General features: G+C 45.2%; 1 protein-coding gene across 1 annotated transcript in view; it reads left to right on the forward strand.

The window, feature by feature from the left end:
- COL28A1 (collagen type XXVIII alpha 1 chain) overlaps window positions 1-16,683 on the forward strand; it is a 312,775-nt gene that overhangs the window by 225,526 nt on the left and 70,566 nt on the right. Inside the window, exon 27 of the mRNA XM_033931029.1 lies at window positions 6,235-6,303. Coding sequence (XP_033786920.1) covers window positions 6,235-6,303 — 69 coding nt within the window. The remainder of the gene's footprint in view (window positions 1-6,234; window positions 6,304-16,683) is intronic.

Below are 16,683 nucleotides of genomic sequence, written 5' to 3' on the forward strand. Positions count from 1 at the left end.
AGTGCCAATGCTGCCGGTTTGTTATAAGGTATTCCTGTTTCATGGTTCGGATGGGAGGGAGAGATGTGTCAGCGGGGGTGGGGGCAGGGCCGCCATCAGAAATTTCTGGGCCCCTTACTGAGCAATCCTATTGGGCCCCCCACGCACCCCTTCCCCCCTCCGACCCCCCCCCCTGTCAGTTTGAAAGTGGCCCCCACAATATTAGGTGGTAGGGGTTAAGTGAAAGGCGTACTGACAGACGCCAGGTCCCAGGTTCAGTTCCTTCACAGAAGTTTCATTAGGGATAGAATCAAATAAGAAGCACAGCCAGGGGTGATTATATAAAGAATATATTATAGAAATAGTCTTACAGAAAAGTAATATTTATAAGCATTACAATTAAGCAGCTAACGTACAATCAATCTAAGGGTTTTCCAAGGACTTTTGATTTCTATATCACTCTGTCTATACATAATCCTATTGCACAGTGCATTAAAAAAAAACTTAAATTCTACTTACCCAAATGAAATCATCAGGAAGGACCGAGACAGAGCCCCCAAAATGTCAGTTTGAAAGTGGCCCCCACAATATTAGGTGGTAGGGGTTAAGTGAAAGGCGTACTGACAGACGCCAGGTCCCAGGTTCAGTTCCTTCACAGAAGTTTCATTAGGGATAGAATCAAATAAGAAGCACAGCCAGGGGTGATTATATAAAGAATATATTATAGAAATAGTCTTACAGAAAAGTAATATTTATAAGCATTACAATTAAGCAGAGAGCATTACACTTAAGCAGAGAGCAAGCAGTCTCACTGCCTTACAGAGGTCAGAGATAAAGAGGGACATAGAAGCTTGTAGTTCTAGGAAGCTTCGTGTTCCATAGATAAAGGGAAGGATAGACCGAGAGAAGGGGAGCCAAGACAGAACCAGAGTGCCAAGCAAAGAGCCAAGAGGTAGTTAGATAGAAAGAGAGAGAGGAGTTGAAGACCCCTCTCCTGATAGCTTGATAGGAAAAGAGAGAGAGATGTGTGTTGCAGAGAGCAGGCTTTTATACCTTGGAATCTTATTCTGAATAGAGAAAATATTGTATCTCCCAGTATCTTTCTGTTTAGAATTTGTAAACTGTTTGAGACAATGGTTAATTTAATTAACAAAGGAGGGTGAGAAACCTGATGGGATTAAGTCTCTGGCTTGATCTGTGCACCATTGTCCTAAGCACCCTCTTAATCAGACATTAACACCTTTTAGCTAGCCATGATTCAAGCAGGGCTACTTGAAACTTAGAATATATCAATCAGGGCTACTTAAAACAGTTTCCCTGCACTAAGGGTCTATCTGCCTTCCCATGCCAGGGTCAGATTGATATAATCTCCCAGAGGCCTCTAGGCTGACACCCCCTTCTTCCATGGGCGAATACACACATACTTTTCTCTATCGCCGCACTCTTTGACCAAAAGATTTGTAAGCCTGCAACCACGTTAAGGTAGACTCTTTCAGCAGGGCCCTAACCTATCCTAAACTAAACTAATCTATACCTATCTATTCTAAACTAACATATGTCTAATACTGAACTAATAACAAACTAACAAACATCTGCATAATAAATAACTAATAAATAATAGTGCTAGTAGCTATAATTCACTTTTTAATGTAAAATCTCAGTTAAGGATTTCTTTTGACCTTGTAGGCCAGAAGTAGATCACAATTGCACAATATTTTTTGTAACAAGTATTAAATGTGTTTTTATAAATACTGTAAGCTTAATAAATATATCAGAAAAAACTACACATCTGAGCGCATATCTGAACATACACATTTGTATGATCCCATCCTCCTCTGCTTGCCTATAGCTGCATCATGCATGTTAAAAATGTACGATATGTTGATATGTGCACCTTCCTTCCTTCCCATCCATCCTCCTCAGCCTGTCCTTACACATCCACAGCTGCATATTAATGATGATGTATATGTTATGATGATAAATAAGTGCATATGAGCACATCATTAACATGCAGCTATGGATGAATATAAAAAAGAAACAATATTCTGTACAATTGTCAATTTATAAATCAGCGTCTTCTCCCCATTCTCTCTTCCCCATTTCCCTTCAGCGTCCTCAGCCCACTCTCTCTCCACTTTCCTTCAGCACACGCACATAAAAACAAGCAGGTAATTTATATCATTTTCATTCTATTCATTCATAGAAATTAAAGTCTAAATAATGCCAGTCACATAACAAAACATGATTTTACAAAAATAATTCCCTGCACAGTCAAGCCTTCAAGGATTACTAGATGTCTTTCAGCAGTTCCCCTCCCTCCCTCCCCCTTACCTTTGTGGCCAAGTCAAAATGATCTACCAACAATAAAATTTTTAAAACACAAAGCATGCTGTACGCAGAGAAAATGTTAATTATTTATATTCCGCGGGTTTTCAAAGAGGTCAAGGCAGATGACTTTATGCAATGTCACCTCAGTAACAACTATACAAAAATAGACAATGCCCCACGCTGTTCTCAACGCTCATAGGCTCCCTGCGCTAAAAAACGCTATTGCGGTTTAGTAAAAGGAGGCTATAGTGCAAAATATAGACAGCATATATAAATTCTCAAAGCAGACACATTTTAATCACTAAATTGAAAATAAAACCATTTTTCCTACCTTTGGTAATTTCATCAGTCTCTGGTTGCACTTTATTCTTCTGACTGTGCATCCAATATTTCTTCCCTTCTTTCAGCCTCTCCTCCAGACCTCATTCCCTCCCCAAACTTTTTTGTTGTTTCACCCTGCCCCTTCTTTCTTTTTCTCTCTCTCCATACCCCCTTTCTTTCTGTATGTCTGTTTTTCTCTCTCTCACCCTGTCCCCTTCTTTCTCTCTCCACACCCTCTTTCGTTCTGTATGTCTGTCTTTCTCTCTCTCTCTTTCTGTGCCCCATTTTTCTTTGTTTCACCCTGCCCCCTTTCTTTCTTTCTGGCTTCCTGTCCCCCCTTTCTTTCTCCCTGCCCTCCCCTATGCCACCACCATTGGGAAAATGCTGACACCGCCACTGGGGAATAGGCTGCCACTGCCGCCATCGGGAACAGGCCGGTGCCAAGTTCGCCTTGCTTCTCTTCCCCGTGAGGCCGACCAACTCTCGCCACCCGACGTCAATTCTAACGTCGGAGAGGACGTTCTAGGCCAGCCAGGCAGCGATTGGCTGGCCCAGAACGTCCTTTCCGACGTCAGAATTGACGTGAGTGGCGAGAGTTGGCCGGCCCCACAGGGAAAAGCAGGGAGAACTTGGCGCCGGCCTGTTCCCGATGGCGGTGGTGGCACTCAAGTGGCTAAAGAGCCGCAGTTTGCCGGCCTAGGGAGAACACTGGAGGGTGGCCAGCTATGCACCCTCTTGGGACGTAAACCCGGGGCGGGGCGGACCGCCCCCCACCCACCCTGGTATGCCACTATCTGTACCTCACTCCCTCCCTATGACCTAAATTCTCCTTTCTTCTATTCCCCGTGTACACAACCATCTCTTTCCCTCCCTTCCTCTCTCCCAAGTCCATGCCTTCTGTGTCCAAAAACTCATTCCCTCCCCCACCTCAGCATCTTTTTCCCTCCCTTCCTCTCTCCCAAGTCCATGCCTTCTGTGTCCAAAAACCCATTCTCTCCCCCACCTCAGCATCTCTTTCCCTCCCTTCCTCTCTCCCAAGTTCATGCCTTGTGTCCAAAACGCACTCCCTTCCCCTTTTTGTGTTCCGCGTTTGCCTCCCAGCCCATCTTTGCAACTTTCTCAGCAAAACAAAGCTCAAGCCGCAAGGCTTGTCTTCTGTTTCCTGCCTGCCCTGCCGCGCACAAATAGCCGACTGGAAGTATTCTCCGACATCACCGCTGACGTCGGAGGGCAGGCTTTGCTTAAGCCCTCCCTCCGACGTCAGCGCTGACATCGGGGAACACTTGCGATCGGCTATATGTGAGCAGCAGGGCAGGCAGGAACAGAAGACGAGCCTCGCGGTTCGAGATGTATTGAACTCCGTGGGTCCCCCGTCCAGCTCTCTCCTGTCCACGTGGGGTGGACCGCCCCTCCCCCTAGACTCTGGCCTAGGACCCTGGGGGAGCCCGGGCCCCCTGTCAGCTCCGGGCCCCTGAATGCAGGACTGGTGGTACTGCCCTGATGGCGGCCCTGGGTGGGGGTAAGGAAGCGCTGCTGCTGCCGGTGGCTAGAGCTTATTTTCGGGGGTAGGGCTTATATTAAGACCTACCCTAAAAATCATGCTAGAGCTTATTTTCAGGGTAGGTCTTATTTTCGGGGAAACAAGGTAGCAGTGACAATCAGAAATGGCTCATACCAGAAGAGATAATCACATTGAGCTGAGAACATCTGTACAATCTATTATAAATTTTGATTTCTGCATGGGTCCGCTTACTTCTCATGCTTAAAACCAGGCCAAGCCACACTTAGAACTCATTAGAGATGTATACAAAAATTGGGACTTAGGGTCATGATCCTAACCTCTGGCCATGATTTCTAGGGCAGTGTTCTTCAACCACTGGTCCGTGGACCGGTGCCGGTCTACAGAAATTTCCTGCCGGTCCACAGGGCCAGCACATGCATCAGGCCCAAAACAGTGTTCTTCAACTGCTGGTCCATGGTGCAATTGATGTGACGTTATCTTCCAGCCGGCTCCCTCTTCCTCACTGATTCAGTGCACAAAGACACGGGCAATGGCTCCTAAACGCGTCCTGCGCCTGAACCAGAAGCCTTTTCTCTGACGTCGCAACATCAGAGGGAAGGCTTCCAGATGAGGCACGGGACGCGCAAGGAGCCGCTGCCCGCAGCTTTGTGCACTGCATCAGTGAGGAAGAGGGAGCCGGCCTGAAGATAACACTGGGGGCAGCATAAACTGGCCAGGCGGGAGCAGGCCAGAAGGTAAGGCTAGCATGGAGGGAGGAAATCAACAAAGGTAGGGGGGAATGATTTTATTTTTGAATTTAGTGATTGAATTATGTCAATTTTAAGAATTTACATCTGCTGTCAGTGTGCTTTGTGTAGTTTAATTTTGTGGTTAACCATTATGTGTTGTTAATAAGATTGTATTGTGTTCTTCAACAGCTGGTCCACAAAATAATTATTTTATTTCTGCTGGTCCATAGGTGTAAAAAGGTTGAAGAACACTGTTCTAGGGCATAATTCCTCTTACCTTGGGTTCTGCATCCCCAACCCTATATGTCATGTCTGTTTGTCTAAGTTAGACTGTGAGTTCTTCCAAGCAGGGGCTGTCTACTAAATGTCAAAATGCACAGTGCTGTGCATGCCTTTCAGAACAATGTGTGTTTTTGCCCTTGAGTCAATCACTGACCCAAGGCTGCATGCACAGAGAGGAATCCTCCCAGTGATGTTTCAAGGCAAAGTACAGGAGTGGTTTGCCATTGCCTTCTCCTGTGCAGTGTGTGACTCCACTATGTTGCTGCCTACAGCACCTGGTACTCCTCAGTGGTCCCCCATCCAGGGACTAGCTAGGCCTGACCCTACTTAGCTTCCAATAGCAAGAGTAAGAGTAGTAAGAGTAGTAGATCGAGATAATAAGAATCTAAAGAATCAAGGAAAAATGATTGTATTTGTATTTATTTATTGATACCCCGCCTTTTCCACGGTGGGTCACAATAAAGTACATACATAAGCAAAATCACAATAATTATGTAAAGCCTCCTAAAATTACAAAGAGGCTACCAGCGCCTCGCATCAATAAAAACTATAGATCAAGTCCCATATTTCATCATACAGAAAATGTGTTTCTTCAACATTTTCTTAAAATTACTCAAACCTGTTTGCTGTTGTATATGTCCCGGAAGCTTATTCCACTCCTAATCGCAGCTGTTTCATTGTTGGAATATGTAGGTCATCGTGAGTCACTTGTCTGAAATTGTATTTTTACTTCCTCATAGTTTTTTTTCCCCCCCAGTCAATCAGTTGTTGAATACTCTGTCCTTGGCCTGTGGTATCGCCATAGTACTCTGTATAAACACTGGCACTATTTTAGACTGAAATTCTTGGTGTGTCTCTTTTTCCTCATACTTTTTGCTTTCCTCTGCTGAATGGCATTGTACCCTCTCTGCTAATCCCCTTTCCTCTTGCTCTCCACTCTTCCGCTGCCTCTACTCTTTCTATATTAATTTTGGTATTGTAAACTGCCCAGATAGGTTCCTTGAAGGGCAGTATAACAAATCCCAATAAACCTGAAACTTCTGGTAATTATGGGTTTGTTTGGTTTTTTTTCAGGGTGTGATGGGACAAAGAGGTTTGCCTGGTCCAACTGGTCCTCCTGGGTATGGTTCTCAAGGGATAAAGGTAAACAACTTTACAAAGGCCTTCAAGAATTCTCTTATCTGAAGCACAATGATTTAAGTAAACATTACACAGTGTGGCATATAGCTAATCAGGAGGAGTCAATAAGTGAATGCTTTGAATATCTTTTAGAAAAGAGATCTCTCTCTATAGGTCTAAATGGAAGTGAATGGCAAGCCATACGAGGGGGTGCTGAAAAGTTTTCAGGCAAACCAAGAAAAGAATGATGTGGATATGGTTCAATTTAGGGTTACCAGATGTCCAGATTTCACCGGGGGTCCGGGATGACTTTTCAAAACCTGGCACTTTATCTGAGTTTTGAAAAGCTTTTAAAATCGCTGTCGGGCAGAATGGCATCCACACATGCTCGAATGCCATTCTGCTCAACAAGATCAGGCAGCAGGGGCAGGGCTGGGGCAGGGGGGCAGGGCTGGGGTAGGGTTGGGGGGCGTGATGGGGTAGGGACGGGAGGAATGGGGCGAACCTGGGGGCGGGTCTAGAAAATAGAAACATAGAAAAATGACAGCAGATAAGGGCCATAGCCCATCAAGTCTGCCCACTCCACAGACCTACCCCCTAAGTCTGCTCTCCTGGAGATCTCGCTCCTAATGACCCATCCTTAACTCCACCCTCTTAGGGATCCCACATGGACATCCCATTTACCCTTAAAATCTGGCACGCTGTTGGCCTCGATTACCTGTATCGGAAGCTTGTTCCAATGATCAACCACTCTTTCGGTGAAGAAATACTTTCTGGATTCACCATGAAATTTCCCGCCCCTGAGTTTAAGCAGATGCCCTCTTGTGGCTGAGGGTCCTTGGAGAAGGAAAATATCTTCTTCCACCTCGATACGTCCGGTGATGTATTTAAATGTCTCAATCATGTCTCCCCTTCTCCCTACGTTCCTCGAGAGAGTAGAGCCGCAATTTGTTCAGCCTCTCTTTGTAAGAGAGATCCTTGAGCCCCGAGACCATCCTGGTGGCCATCCGCTGAACTGACTCTGCTCTTAGCACATCTTTACGGTAATGTGGGGTACAGAATTGCACACAGTATTCCAGATGTGGTCTCACCATGGTTCTGTATAACGGTATGATGACCTCAGGCTTCCGGCTGACGAAACTTCTGCGGATACAACCTAACATTTGTCTTGCCTTAGATGAAGCCTTCTCCACTTGATTGGCAGCTTTCATATCTGCACTGATGATCACTCCCAAATCTCGTTGTGTTACAGTCCTAGCTAAGGTCTCACCATTTAAGGTGTAAGTTCTGCATGGATTTCTACTGCCGAGGTGCATGACCTTGTATTTCTTGGCGTTGAAGCCCATCTGCCAGGTAGATGACCAACGTTCCAATAAAAACAGGTCCTGCGTCATACTATCGTGTAAATCGGAGTCGCTCACTATGTTACATAGTTTGGCGTCGTCAGCGAATAGTGTTATTTTACTTTGAAGCCCCTGAGTCAGGTCCCATATGAATAAGTTGAAAAGGAGCGGGCCAAGACTGAGCCCTGCGGTACTCCACTTGTCACTTCTGACATTTTAGAGAGGGTACCGTTGACCACCACCCTCTGAAGTCTACCACTTAGCCAATCCTTGACCCATGCAGTTAGCGTTTCTCCCAACCCCATCGATTTCATCTTGCTCAACAGCCTATGGTGAGGGACACTATCGAAAGCTTTATTGAAGTCTAGGTACACTACGTCTAGGAATTCTCCCAAGTCCAGCTTTCTTGTTACCCAGTCAAAGAAGATGATGAGATTGGATTGGCAGGAGCTACCCTTGGTAAATCCATTTTGACTGGGATCCCGTAGATTCTCCTCATTCAGGATCGTGTCTATTTTACGTTTGATTAGTGTTTCCATGAGTTTACACACTATTGATGTTAGACTCACCAGTCTGTAATTCGCAGCCTTCGCTCTGCAACCTTTTTTGTGCAGTGGAACGATGTTAGCCATTTTCCAGTCCATGGGTACTCTCCCCGTACTGAGGGAGAGATTGAAGAGTAAAGATAGCGGTTCCGCCAGGACATCACCCAACTCCCTGAGTACTCTAGGGTGTAGATTGTCCGGTCCCATGGCTTTATTCACCTTGAGTGTTGACAGTTCGCAGTAGATGTCTCCGGGTGTGAACTTGAAATTCCAAAATGGGTCTTCCGCTCTTTGCTTTGTCTGTAAGTGTGGATCGTGCCCCGGTGCCTCGCTGGTGAAGACCGAGCAGAAGTACTCATTCAGAAGTTTGGCTTTTTCAGAATCTGATTCCATGTACTTCCCATCTGGTTTTTTTAGGCGTACTATCCCGTCTGTGTTTCTTTTCCTGTCGCTAATGTACCTGAAGAAGGATTTGTCTCCCTTCTTGAGGTTCTTCGCTAAAGTTTCTTCCACTCGAAGTTTGGCCTCCCTGACTGCCGTTTTGACTGCTGCAGCCCTGGCTGTATATTCTAGTTTGGCTTCCACTTCCTCTGTACGTTTGTAGGAAATAAATGCCATTTTCTTTTCTTTAACAAGGCACGAGATCTCAGCGGTGAACCATTGGGGTTTATTGTTTCTCTGCCGTTTGTTTACTGATCTAATGTAGAGGTTTGTTGCTTCATGTATGGTAGAATTCAGGGTTGACCACATAACTTCAACATCATCCATCTCAGCTTGGTTCTGCAGTGCCCGATGGACAAAATCTCCCATGCGTTCGAAGTCAGTGCCTCAGAAGTGGAGTTTCTTTGTTTTTGTGTTTGATCTAGGGAAACCTTTCCTGAGATTGAACCGTACCATGTTGTGGTCGCTGGAGGCTAGCGTATCTCCTACAGAGACCTCCGAGACGCTTTCCCCGTTGGTGAGTACCAGGTCCAGGATCACCTGGGCCCTAGTGGGCTCCAATACAATTTGTTTTAGTCGTGCTCCCTTCATGGACGTTAATAGCCTCCTGCTGCTGCTAGTTGTCGCTGAAAGTGTGTTCCAATCCGCATCAGGCATGTTGAAGTCCCATAGCAGAACAGTGTCCCCCCGTAGAGTGATATTCTCATTGTCTTCAATTAGTTCCTTGTCTTTGTCTTCCAGTTGTTTTGGAGGTCTATATATCACACCAAGATACAGGCATTTTTCTCTGCCTCTGGCCAGGTTCACCCTGAGGGATTCCCCGGTGTACTTGACATCTGTAATCCTGGTCGTTTTGATGACTTCTTTAATGTATAGTGCTACCCCTCCTCCTAACTTACCCTCTCTGTCTTGATGAAGTAAGTTGTAGCCCGGTATAGCCATGTAACATAGTAACATAACATAGTAACATAGTAACATAACATAGTAACATAGTAGATGACGGCAGATAAAGACCCGAATGGTCCATCCAGTCTGCCCAACCTGATTCAATTTAAATTTTTTAATTTTTTCTTCTTAGCTTTACCCAGTACTGTGCTTGGGTTCCAACTGCCGAAATCTCTGTTAAGACTTACTCCAGCCCATCTACACCCTCCCAGCCATTGAAGCCCTCCCCAGCCCATCCTCCACCAAACGGCCATATACAGACACAGACTGTGCAAGTCTGCCCAGTACTGGCCTTAGTCCCACCCATGAGAGTCCGTGAACCAGGTTTCGGATATTGCCACTACGTCCAGGTCGGCATTTATTATTTCGGTCTCCAATTCTAGAATTTTATTGCCTAAACTGTGTGCATTGATATTCATAGCCCTCCACACCTTGTGTTTGATAAGTCCCTGTAGAGAATTTCCCATCTGAGTCAATGTGACTCCTAGAGAATCGTTTGCAGTGAGGGTATTTACCTTGGACCTAGAAGTGGAGTTTCGACTCACCTCATCAGGGTTATTACTTACTGCTCTGGTATGTGAGTGGGTACCCTCCCCCAACTTACCTAGTTTAAAGCCCTGCGAAGCAGGTGGGCTAGTCGGTGTCCGAAGACGTTCTTACCTCTACTGGTCAGCTGGAGTCTATCTTGTCCCTGAAGTCCCTGCAGCGTTTCTCCATGATTTAGAAATCCGAAGTTCATTTCCTGGCACCATCCATGTAGCCACTCGTTTGTCCTCAGGATATGCTCGTCCCTGGCCCTTCCCTTACCTCTATCTGGAAGGATCGAAGAGAACACCACCTGCGCTCCTGTCCGCATCAGCCTCTCCCCCAGAGCTCCGAATTCTCTACTTGTGTCCTCCGGGGTGTTCCTGGCAGTGTCATTCGTTCCGACATGGATGAGCAGCATGGGGAAGTGATCTTGGGGCTTGAGTAGTCTATCAAGATAGGCGGTCATATCTCGGATTCTGGCTCCAGGTAGACAGCAGACCTCCCTTGATTGCATGTCTGGTCTGCAAATTGGCCCCTCAGAATGGAGCCCCCGATGACTATTATTCTACGCTTCTTCTGGTGGGGGGTGTCCATCCGTTGTCCCCGGAAATGGAGCCGTGTGTTGGACCCGCTCCTGTTCCTCGTTGGCAGTCTCTTCCAAACTGAAAATCTGGTAACCTTATTTCAATCACTGATCTGAAACAATGTCAAAACAGAGAATTTTGTTTCTGCAAATTGGCACTTAATGAAATAAGAAAACACTCTTTTGAGCTACAGCTTCCTTCGCAAGTTGGTGGATTGGGCTAAGAACTTTTCAGCACCACCTCATATAGTGGTAGAGGGGGAGGAGGAGGCTTACTGCTAGTAAACTTTTCTTATTTTAAATAAATAAATTAATTAATTAACCATGATTGTTTATAAAGGAAATGGTTCTTCCATTGCTGTCATGACTGATAAGCCCTATAAGGAATCAAATGATTAATTAAAGGTCAATTCAATATGTCTTTAAAAAAATACTGAACACCCAATCTAAGTGTCCTGAATTTGGCTACTTAGGTTTCGAAAAGTTTTCAGCCTAACATAGGCATCTAGGTTTGTGATGACAAATTCATCTAAATCTAATCAGCCAATTTACGACTATCTAGATCAAAGCCCACTATATAGCATCTCTTGACAGGGGTTGTAAGCAAAAAGATTAATTTCAGGTTTTTTATTTCTATCTTAAGGATTTAAAACATGGAGTTAATTATGAAGCAGGATTATAATGCAATATACACAGTGAGGAACTTTGCATTCTGAACATGGGTGTTTGTGAACCCTGAGCAACTATTGATCTTGGAAATGATGAAGTTAGACATAGCTGTTTGCACACATTCAGAAGACTTATTTGACTTTCTTAAGGCAACTGGAAGATTAATTTTTATGAACTATGAAGCACCAGTTTTGCATTGTTCATTTATTTTTCCACAGAATTTCCCTGAGCCCTTCCTGCTTTTTCCCTCCTCTATCTCCAGCTTCCCCATTTCCTTCTCTCACTCTGTAGTTCTCTCTCCTGCTCCCAGCAAGACTTCTAATTCTGACTGCCTCAAAAATCTTCTCTATGCAATACCCCAACCTCTCATTCTCCAGGTATACACCTGACCTCTTATTCTTTCTCTCCTTCTGCATACACTCTCATCCTTTTTCCTCCTCTCCACAGTTATCACTGTACAGTATATCTTTACTTCCCTCCCCTTGGCATTCCCTTAAATTTGATCTCCCTCAATACTAGTGGCACACTCTCAGATTTCTCTGTCTCCCTCACATCCCCATGATACACCCTCAGCTTTCTCTGCCCCTCCCCAAAATCCCAATGGCACACACTAACCTTGCTCTGCTTCCACTCACTCTCCATGGCACATTCATTTTGGTCTCCTTCCCCGGCCTTCCACCCACCCCCCTCCACAACACACTCTCACCTTGTTCTACTTCTCTCCCCTCCATGGCACACTCTCAACTTGTTCTGCCCTCCCCCCACGACATATTATCCTTGGTCCGTCAAGTGGCACATTCACCTTTGTCTGCCCTCCTTCCCAATGGCATACTTACCTTGCTGTCCCCTCCCCCACAGAGTGTGCAACAGAAGAAGGAAGAGGAGGAAGTGAACCGTGGCACATTGAGTCACTTCCTCTTCCTCTGCCGGCTTAGACTTGACTATTTATGTGAACCGCAGGAGTCATGCAGTTCATATAAACACTTGAGTCTGACTCCTGCAGTTTACATAAATAGTCAAGTCTAAGCTGGCAGAGGAAGAGGAAGTGACCCAGTGGAAAAGCAAGGGTGAGTGGTGCCTGGGGCAGTGGTGCCCCTCCCCTTCTCTCTTGTCCACCCCTTCCCCGTTCCTTTACGATCCCCTTGCCGCAAGCGCACCCCCCTTCTCTTCCCCCGTACCTTTTTAATTTTCCAGGCACATGCAACCTCATGAACTTGCTACCCGTGTCATGTTGGCTATCCCTCTAATGTTTCAAGTTTCAAGTTTATTTGAAATTTGATGAATCGCTTATACATAAAATACTAAGCGATGTACATTAAAATCCAAATTTGAATGTACAGTAAAATACAAAATAATGATAACAAATAAAATACTAAGCAAATTATTATAGAAATGACATCAGAGAGAGGCGATACTGGCGCGAGCAGTGAGTTCATAATGCTGCTTGCGCAGGGAAAATTAAAGAGGCATGAGGGAAGTGAAGGGGCACACATGTGCAGCAGGGGGAGGGTCGGAAAGAAGCGGAGAGGAGGACAGGTGCTGGCGTCTCTACCAAGACCGCGCCCAGGGTGGACAGCACCCCCTACACCCCCCTTACTACACTACTGAAGTGACCTGATGTGCAGTGGTCAGGGCCAGATTTAGATGAAAAGAGGCCCTAGGCTATTCCACTTATGAGGCCCTTTCACCTCCCATTTTTAAGTTTGTAAACTACATGAGAGATAATAAAATACATCATTACTGTGATATATATCAATATGTTAAATGAAACATGTTGTTATTGGTATTAACCTTTATAAAAAATGTGACACGGATAATAAATAAAAAAAAGTCGAGAACACTTATTTGGACATTTATTCTCTGCACCATATATAGTACTTGTAACAATAACTAATCAAACATAACACACAACATTGCCCCTTCCTATGTCCATAGTGCCCCCAGTGCGTCCTTCCTCACCTCACCCCCCCCTCCGATGCCCACCTGCCTCCCATCCCCCTTCCATTGTTTTGCCTTTCTCCCCGCGGGGCTGAGCTTTGTCCAGCTGTTTCTGGACTGACGTCTTTCCCTCCCCGATCCTCCTCCCAGGGCGAGAAAAAGAAAGGGAGAAGCCGAGTCGGCGCCCCGTTGCGGCCGGAGCCGGTTTCGATCCCGAAGCGTAGAATTTCTCCTTATTTTCGGTTCAGTGTTTTAGTGTTCACTGTTTTTAGAATAGTGTAATTTTAATTTTGCTAACAATTTGAATGTAGGCCCCTCTTGATCTTGAGGCCCTAGGCTGAAGCCTAGTTAGCCTATAGGAAAATCCTGCCCTGGCATTGGTTCATTTCCTCCTCCTCCTGTCCTGCAAACTCAGGTGGGGGGGGGGGTAGGGGAGACTGGGATCGACTTTATAGAATATTGCACAATAAATGCAGAATTCTGTGCAAATTCTATGCTAGAGAATTGTGCTTTGTACTGTATGTTCCTTTGCTCCACTTCTTTCTTTAGATTTACAAGCGTCCCTTTGTCCAAATATATATATATTTTTTTTCATACCAGAATAAATGCCACACCCTGAGTCTATGAAACTTGGGCCCTCTTTTACTAAGGTGTGCTAACTGATTAGCGCGCGCTAATCGAATTAGTGTGCGCTAAACACTAATGCTAGTCTATGGACGCATTAGCGTTTAGTGTGCAGTAATTCGATTAGCGCGCCATAATAAAAGAGGAGGTTGTTTTCAGAGCTCTCATTCAATGAAGTCTCCTTCCTGCTATTTCGAACATATCCATCTGGACATACCTGAGCACTGTTCTCTTGGCCTAGCAACCCACTCTTCTCTTGTTGAGAATGTTGGGAGTGGCTAAGCAGGAAGCAGTCAAACCTGTAAATCAGGCAAGAAAAACAAGCAGGAGGTCAAAAGGTTCTCTCACTGATTATGCTTTTTCTAGCTATCAGCTGAATTTTTGTTTACTCTTCTACTTTTAGGGGTCCTTTCATCAAGCCGCGCTCTAACCCCTGCGGCCGGCTAAAAAACTAACGCCTGCTCAATGCAGGCGTTAGCGACTAGCGCGGCAGGCGGTATTACGCGCGTTAAACCCCTACCGCAGCTTGATAAAAGGACCCCGTAGTCTTGTTCTGTGGAGGGGAAAATAGGTATCTACCGGTAAACTACTTTGTAGAATATGCTCCTACCATATGCCCTTTGGATACCCAGTTCTAAGCAATACCATAACATAACAATATGCTTGTATAGTGCAGCTACCTCTCGGTTCTGTGCGGTTTATAGAGCAAAGATACTGGACATTCACAGTGAATTACAATCCATTAGTTAAAAAATTTACCAAACAAGTATGTTTTTAACAAGTTTCTAAATGCCAGATAAGTGTTGGAACTTAATATAAAATTACCAAAATGTTTATCCCATATACCGGCCTGATACGATAGAATTCTGCCAAAGAATCATTTGTAAATACATCCCTTAATTGATGGGAAGTCAAATATCCGCAAACCCCATGTAGGGGGTTTTCTATTAACAAATTCAAAGTGGTCAAGAAAATAACTAGGTAAAAGACTAACCCCTCTCTTCTATGAAACTGCACTGAATGGCCCACGCTGCTCCTGACGCTCATGGGAACTCTATGAGCGTCGGGAGCAACGCGGGCAATTTAGCGCGGCTTCCCCACGCTAGAAACTGCTAGCACGGTTTAATAGAAGAGGCCCTATGTAAAGACTTAAAACATATACAACCACACCAATCTGTTCTAGAATTATATGTTTTGTTTTATTTCTATATATCTCATCAGTTGGAAAGAGATGTGCATAACTTTGAAAATTATACTTGTACATTGAAACTTAGACTTTTAGCGCAGTCTCTCTTGCACAAAAGATCACCTACAACTCTTGCTTCTCTCACTCTCTCTTTCTCACACACATGCGTGCTCACACACATATATGTGTTGGATGAGACTGAGGGGGAATACATGCTTCTTGGGTTTCTGGCTGTGGGGTCATGTTTGATGTAGTTTGTTTCAAGGGTATATTTATGCTTGAGTTAAGCTTGGAGGCAATTTATCTTTAGGGATTTTTACCTACTCCGAAGAAGGTGTGAAACGGTGAGCCCCAAATTCAGCTTTTTTTATCTAGATAAGTATTACTGACTGAGATACCTATCTGCAGGTAGAGCTATCATTTATTGGGCCGCAAAATCTGGATACATGGCCCCGCCCCATTCCACCTGTTCCACCTTCGGCTCTGCCCCAGCCCCTCCCAGTTCAGCCTCTAGCCCCACCCTTACATACCTCCTCTCTTCTTCCCCCAACAAGCTCTAGCTGCATCTGCAGGGCCTTGAGCATGCACGGATGTGTGACATCATCTCCAGATGTGGCCAGAGCTCGTTGGGGCTTTTCCAAATCTGGACAAACTGCTGAGTTTTGAAAATTCTGCCGGATTCCCGGACAGTCCTCTAAAAAGAGGACATGTCTGGGTTTTCCCGGACATCTGGTATCCCTGTCTGCAGGGCTTAATAGATAAAAAGGAAGTGGAACTGTGGAGCCAGGAGAGGCTTGGGTGGGCCAGAAGTAACAAGGAACATTGAAGAGGGTCTGGATCAAAGAGTAGTGACTGCTCTCTACTCTGCTCTAGGCTCACCATTTCCTCTCCTCTTCCCTGCAAGCTGCTTGGAAGGGAGGGGATAGAGCAGAATGCTCCTACTTGCACTGGAGTCTGACAATAAGTAGTAGAACTATGTTCCAGGCTGAAAATTAAGCCCTGCCTCTCTGGATACAGTTAGGATAGCAAAAAGGCAGTACTTCTTTATCTGGATAGTGACAATGGCCACTGTTGTAATGAAATATTTAGTGCCTACCATTCCACTATCGGTCGGAATACCTCAGGGCTCTGTCCTAGGTCCTCTTCTTCATCTATACTTCTACCTTGGTGCTCTAATCTCCTCTCACCTCTATGCGGGTGACACATAAATCTGCCTCTCTACACCTGAAATTTCTACAGGAACCCCAGGCCCGGGTTTCAGCCTATCTGTCTGACATTGCCACCTGGATGTCTCACTGCTCCCTAAAATTAAACATGGCCAAGACTGAACTCCTTATCTTTCCTCCTAAACCCTTCTCTCCCCTTCCTCCATTCTCTAAATGGATAACACTCTCATCCTCCCTGTCTCATTGGCTCTCAATCTCAGAGTTATCTTCAACTCATCTCTTTCCTTCTGTTTGCATATCCAGTAAACTGCTGAAACGTGTCAATTCTTTCTCTACAACGTCGCTAAAATATGCCCTTTCCTTTCTGAGTATGTTGCTCTCATCACCTCTCGCCTGGATTACTGCAATGTGCTTCACGCAGGTCTTCCGCTAAGCC

This window comes from Geotrypetes seraphini, chromosome 2 (genome assembly GCF_902459505.1).
Source record: "Geotrypetes seraphini chromosome 2, aGeoSer1.1, whole genome shotgun sequence".
NCBI classification, from domain to species: domain Eukaryota; kingdom Metazoa; phylum Chordata; class Amphibia; order Gymnophiona; family Dermophiidae; genus Geotrypetes; species Geotrypetes seraphini.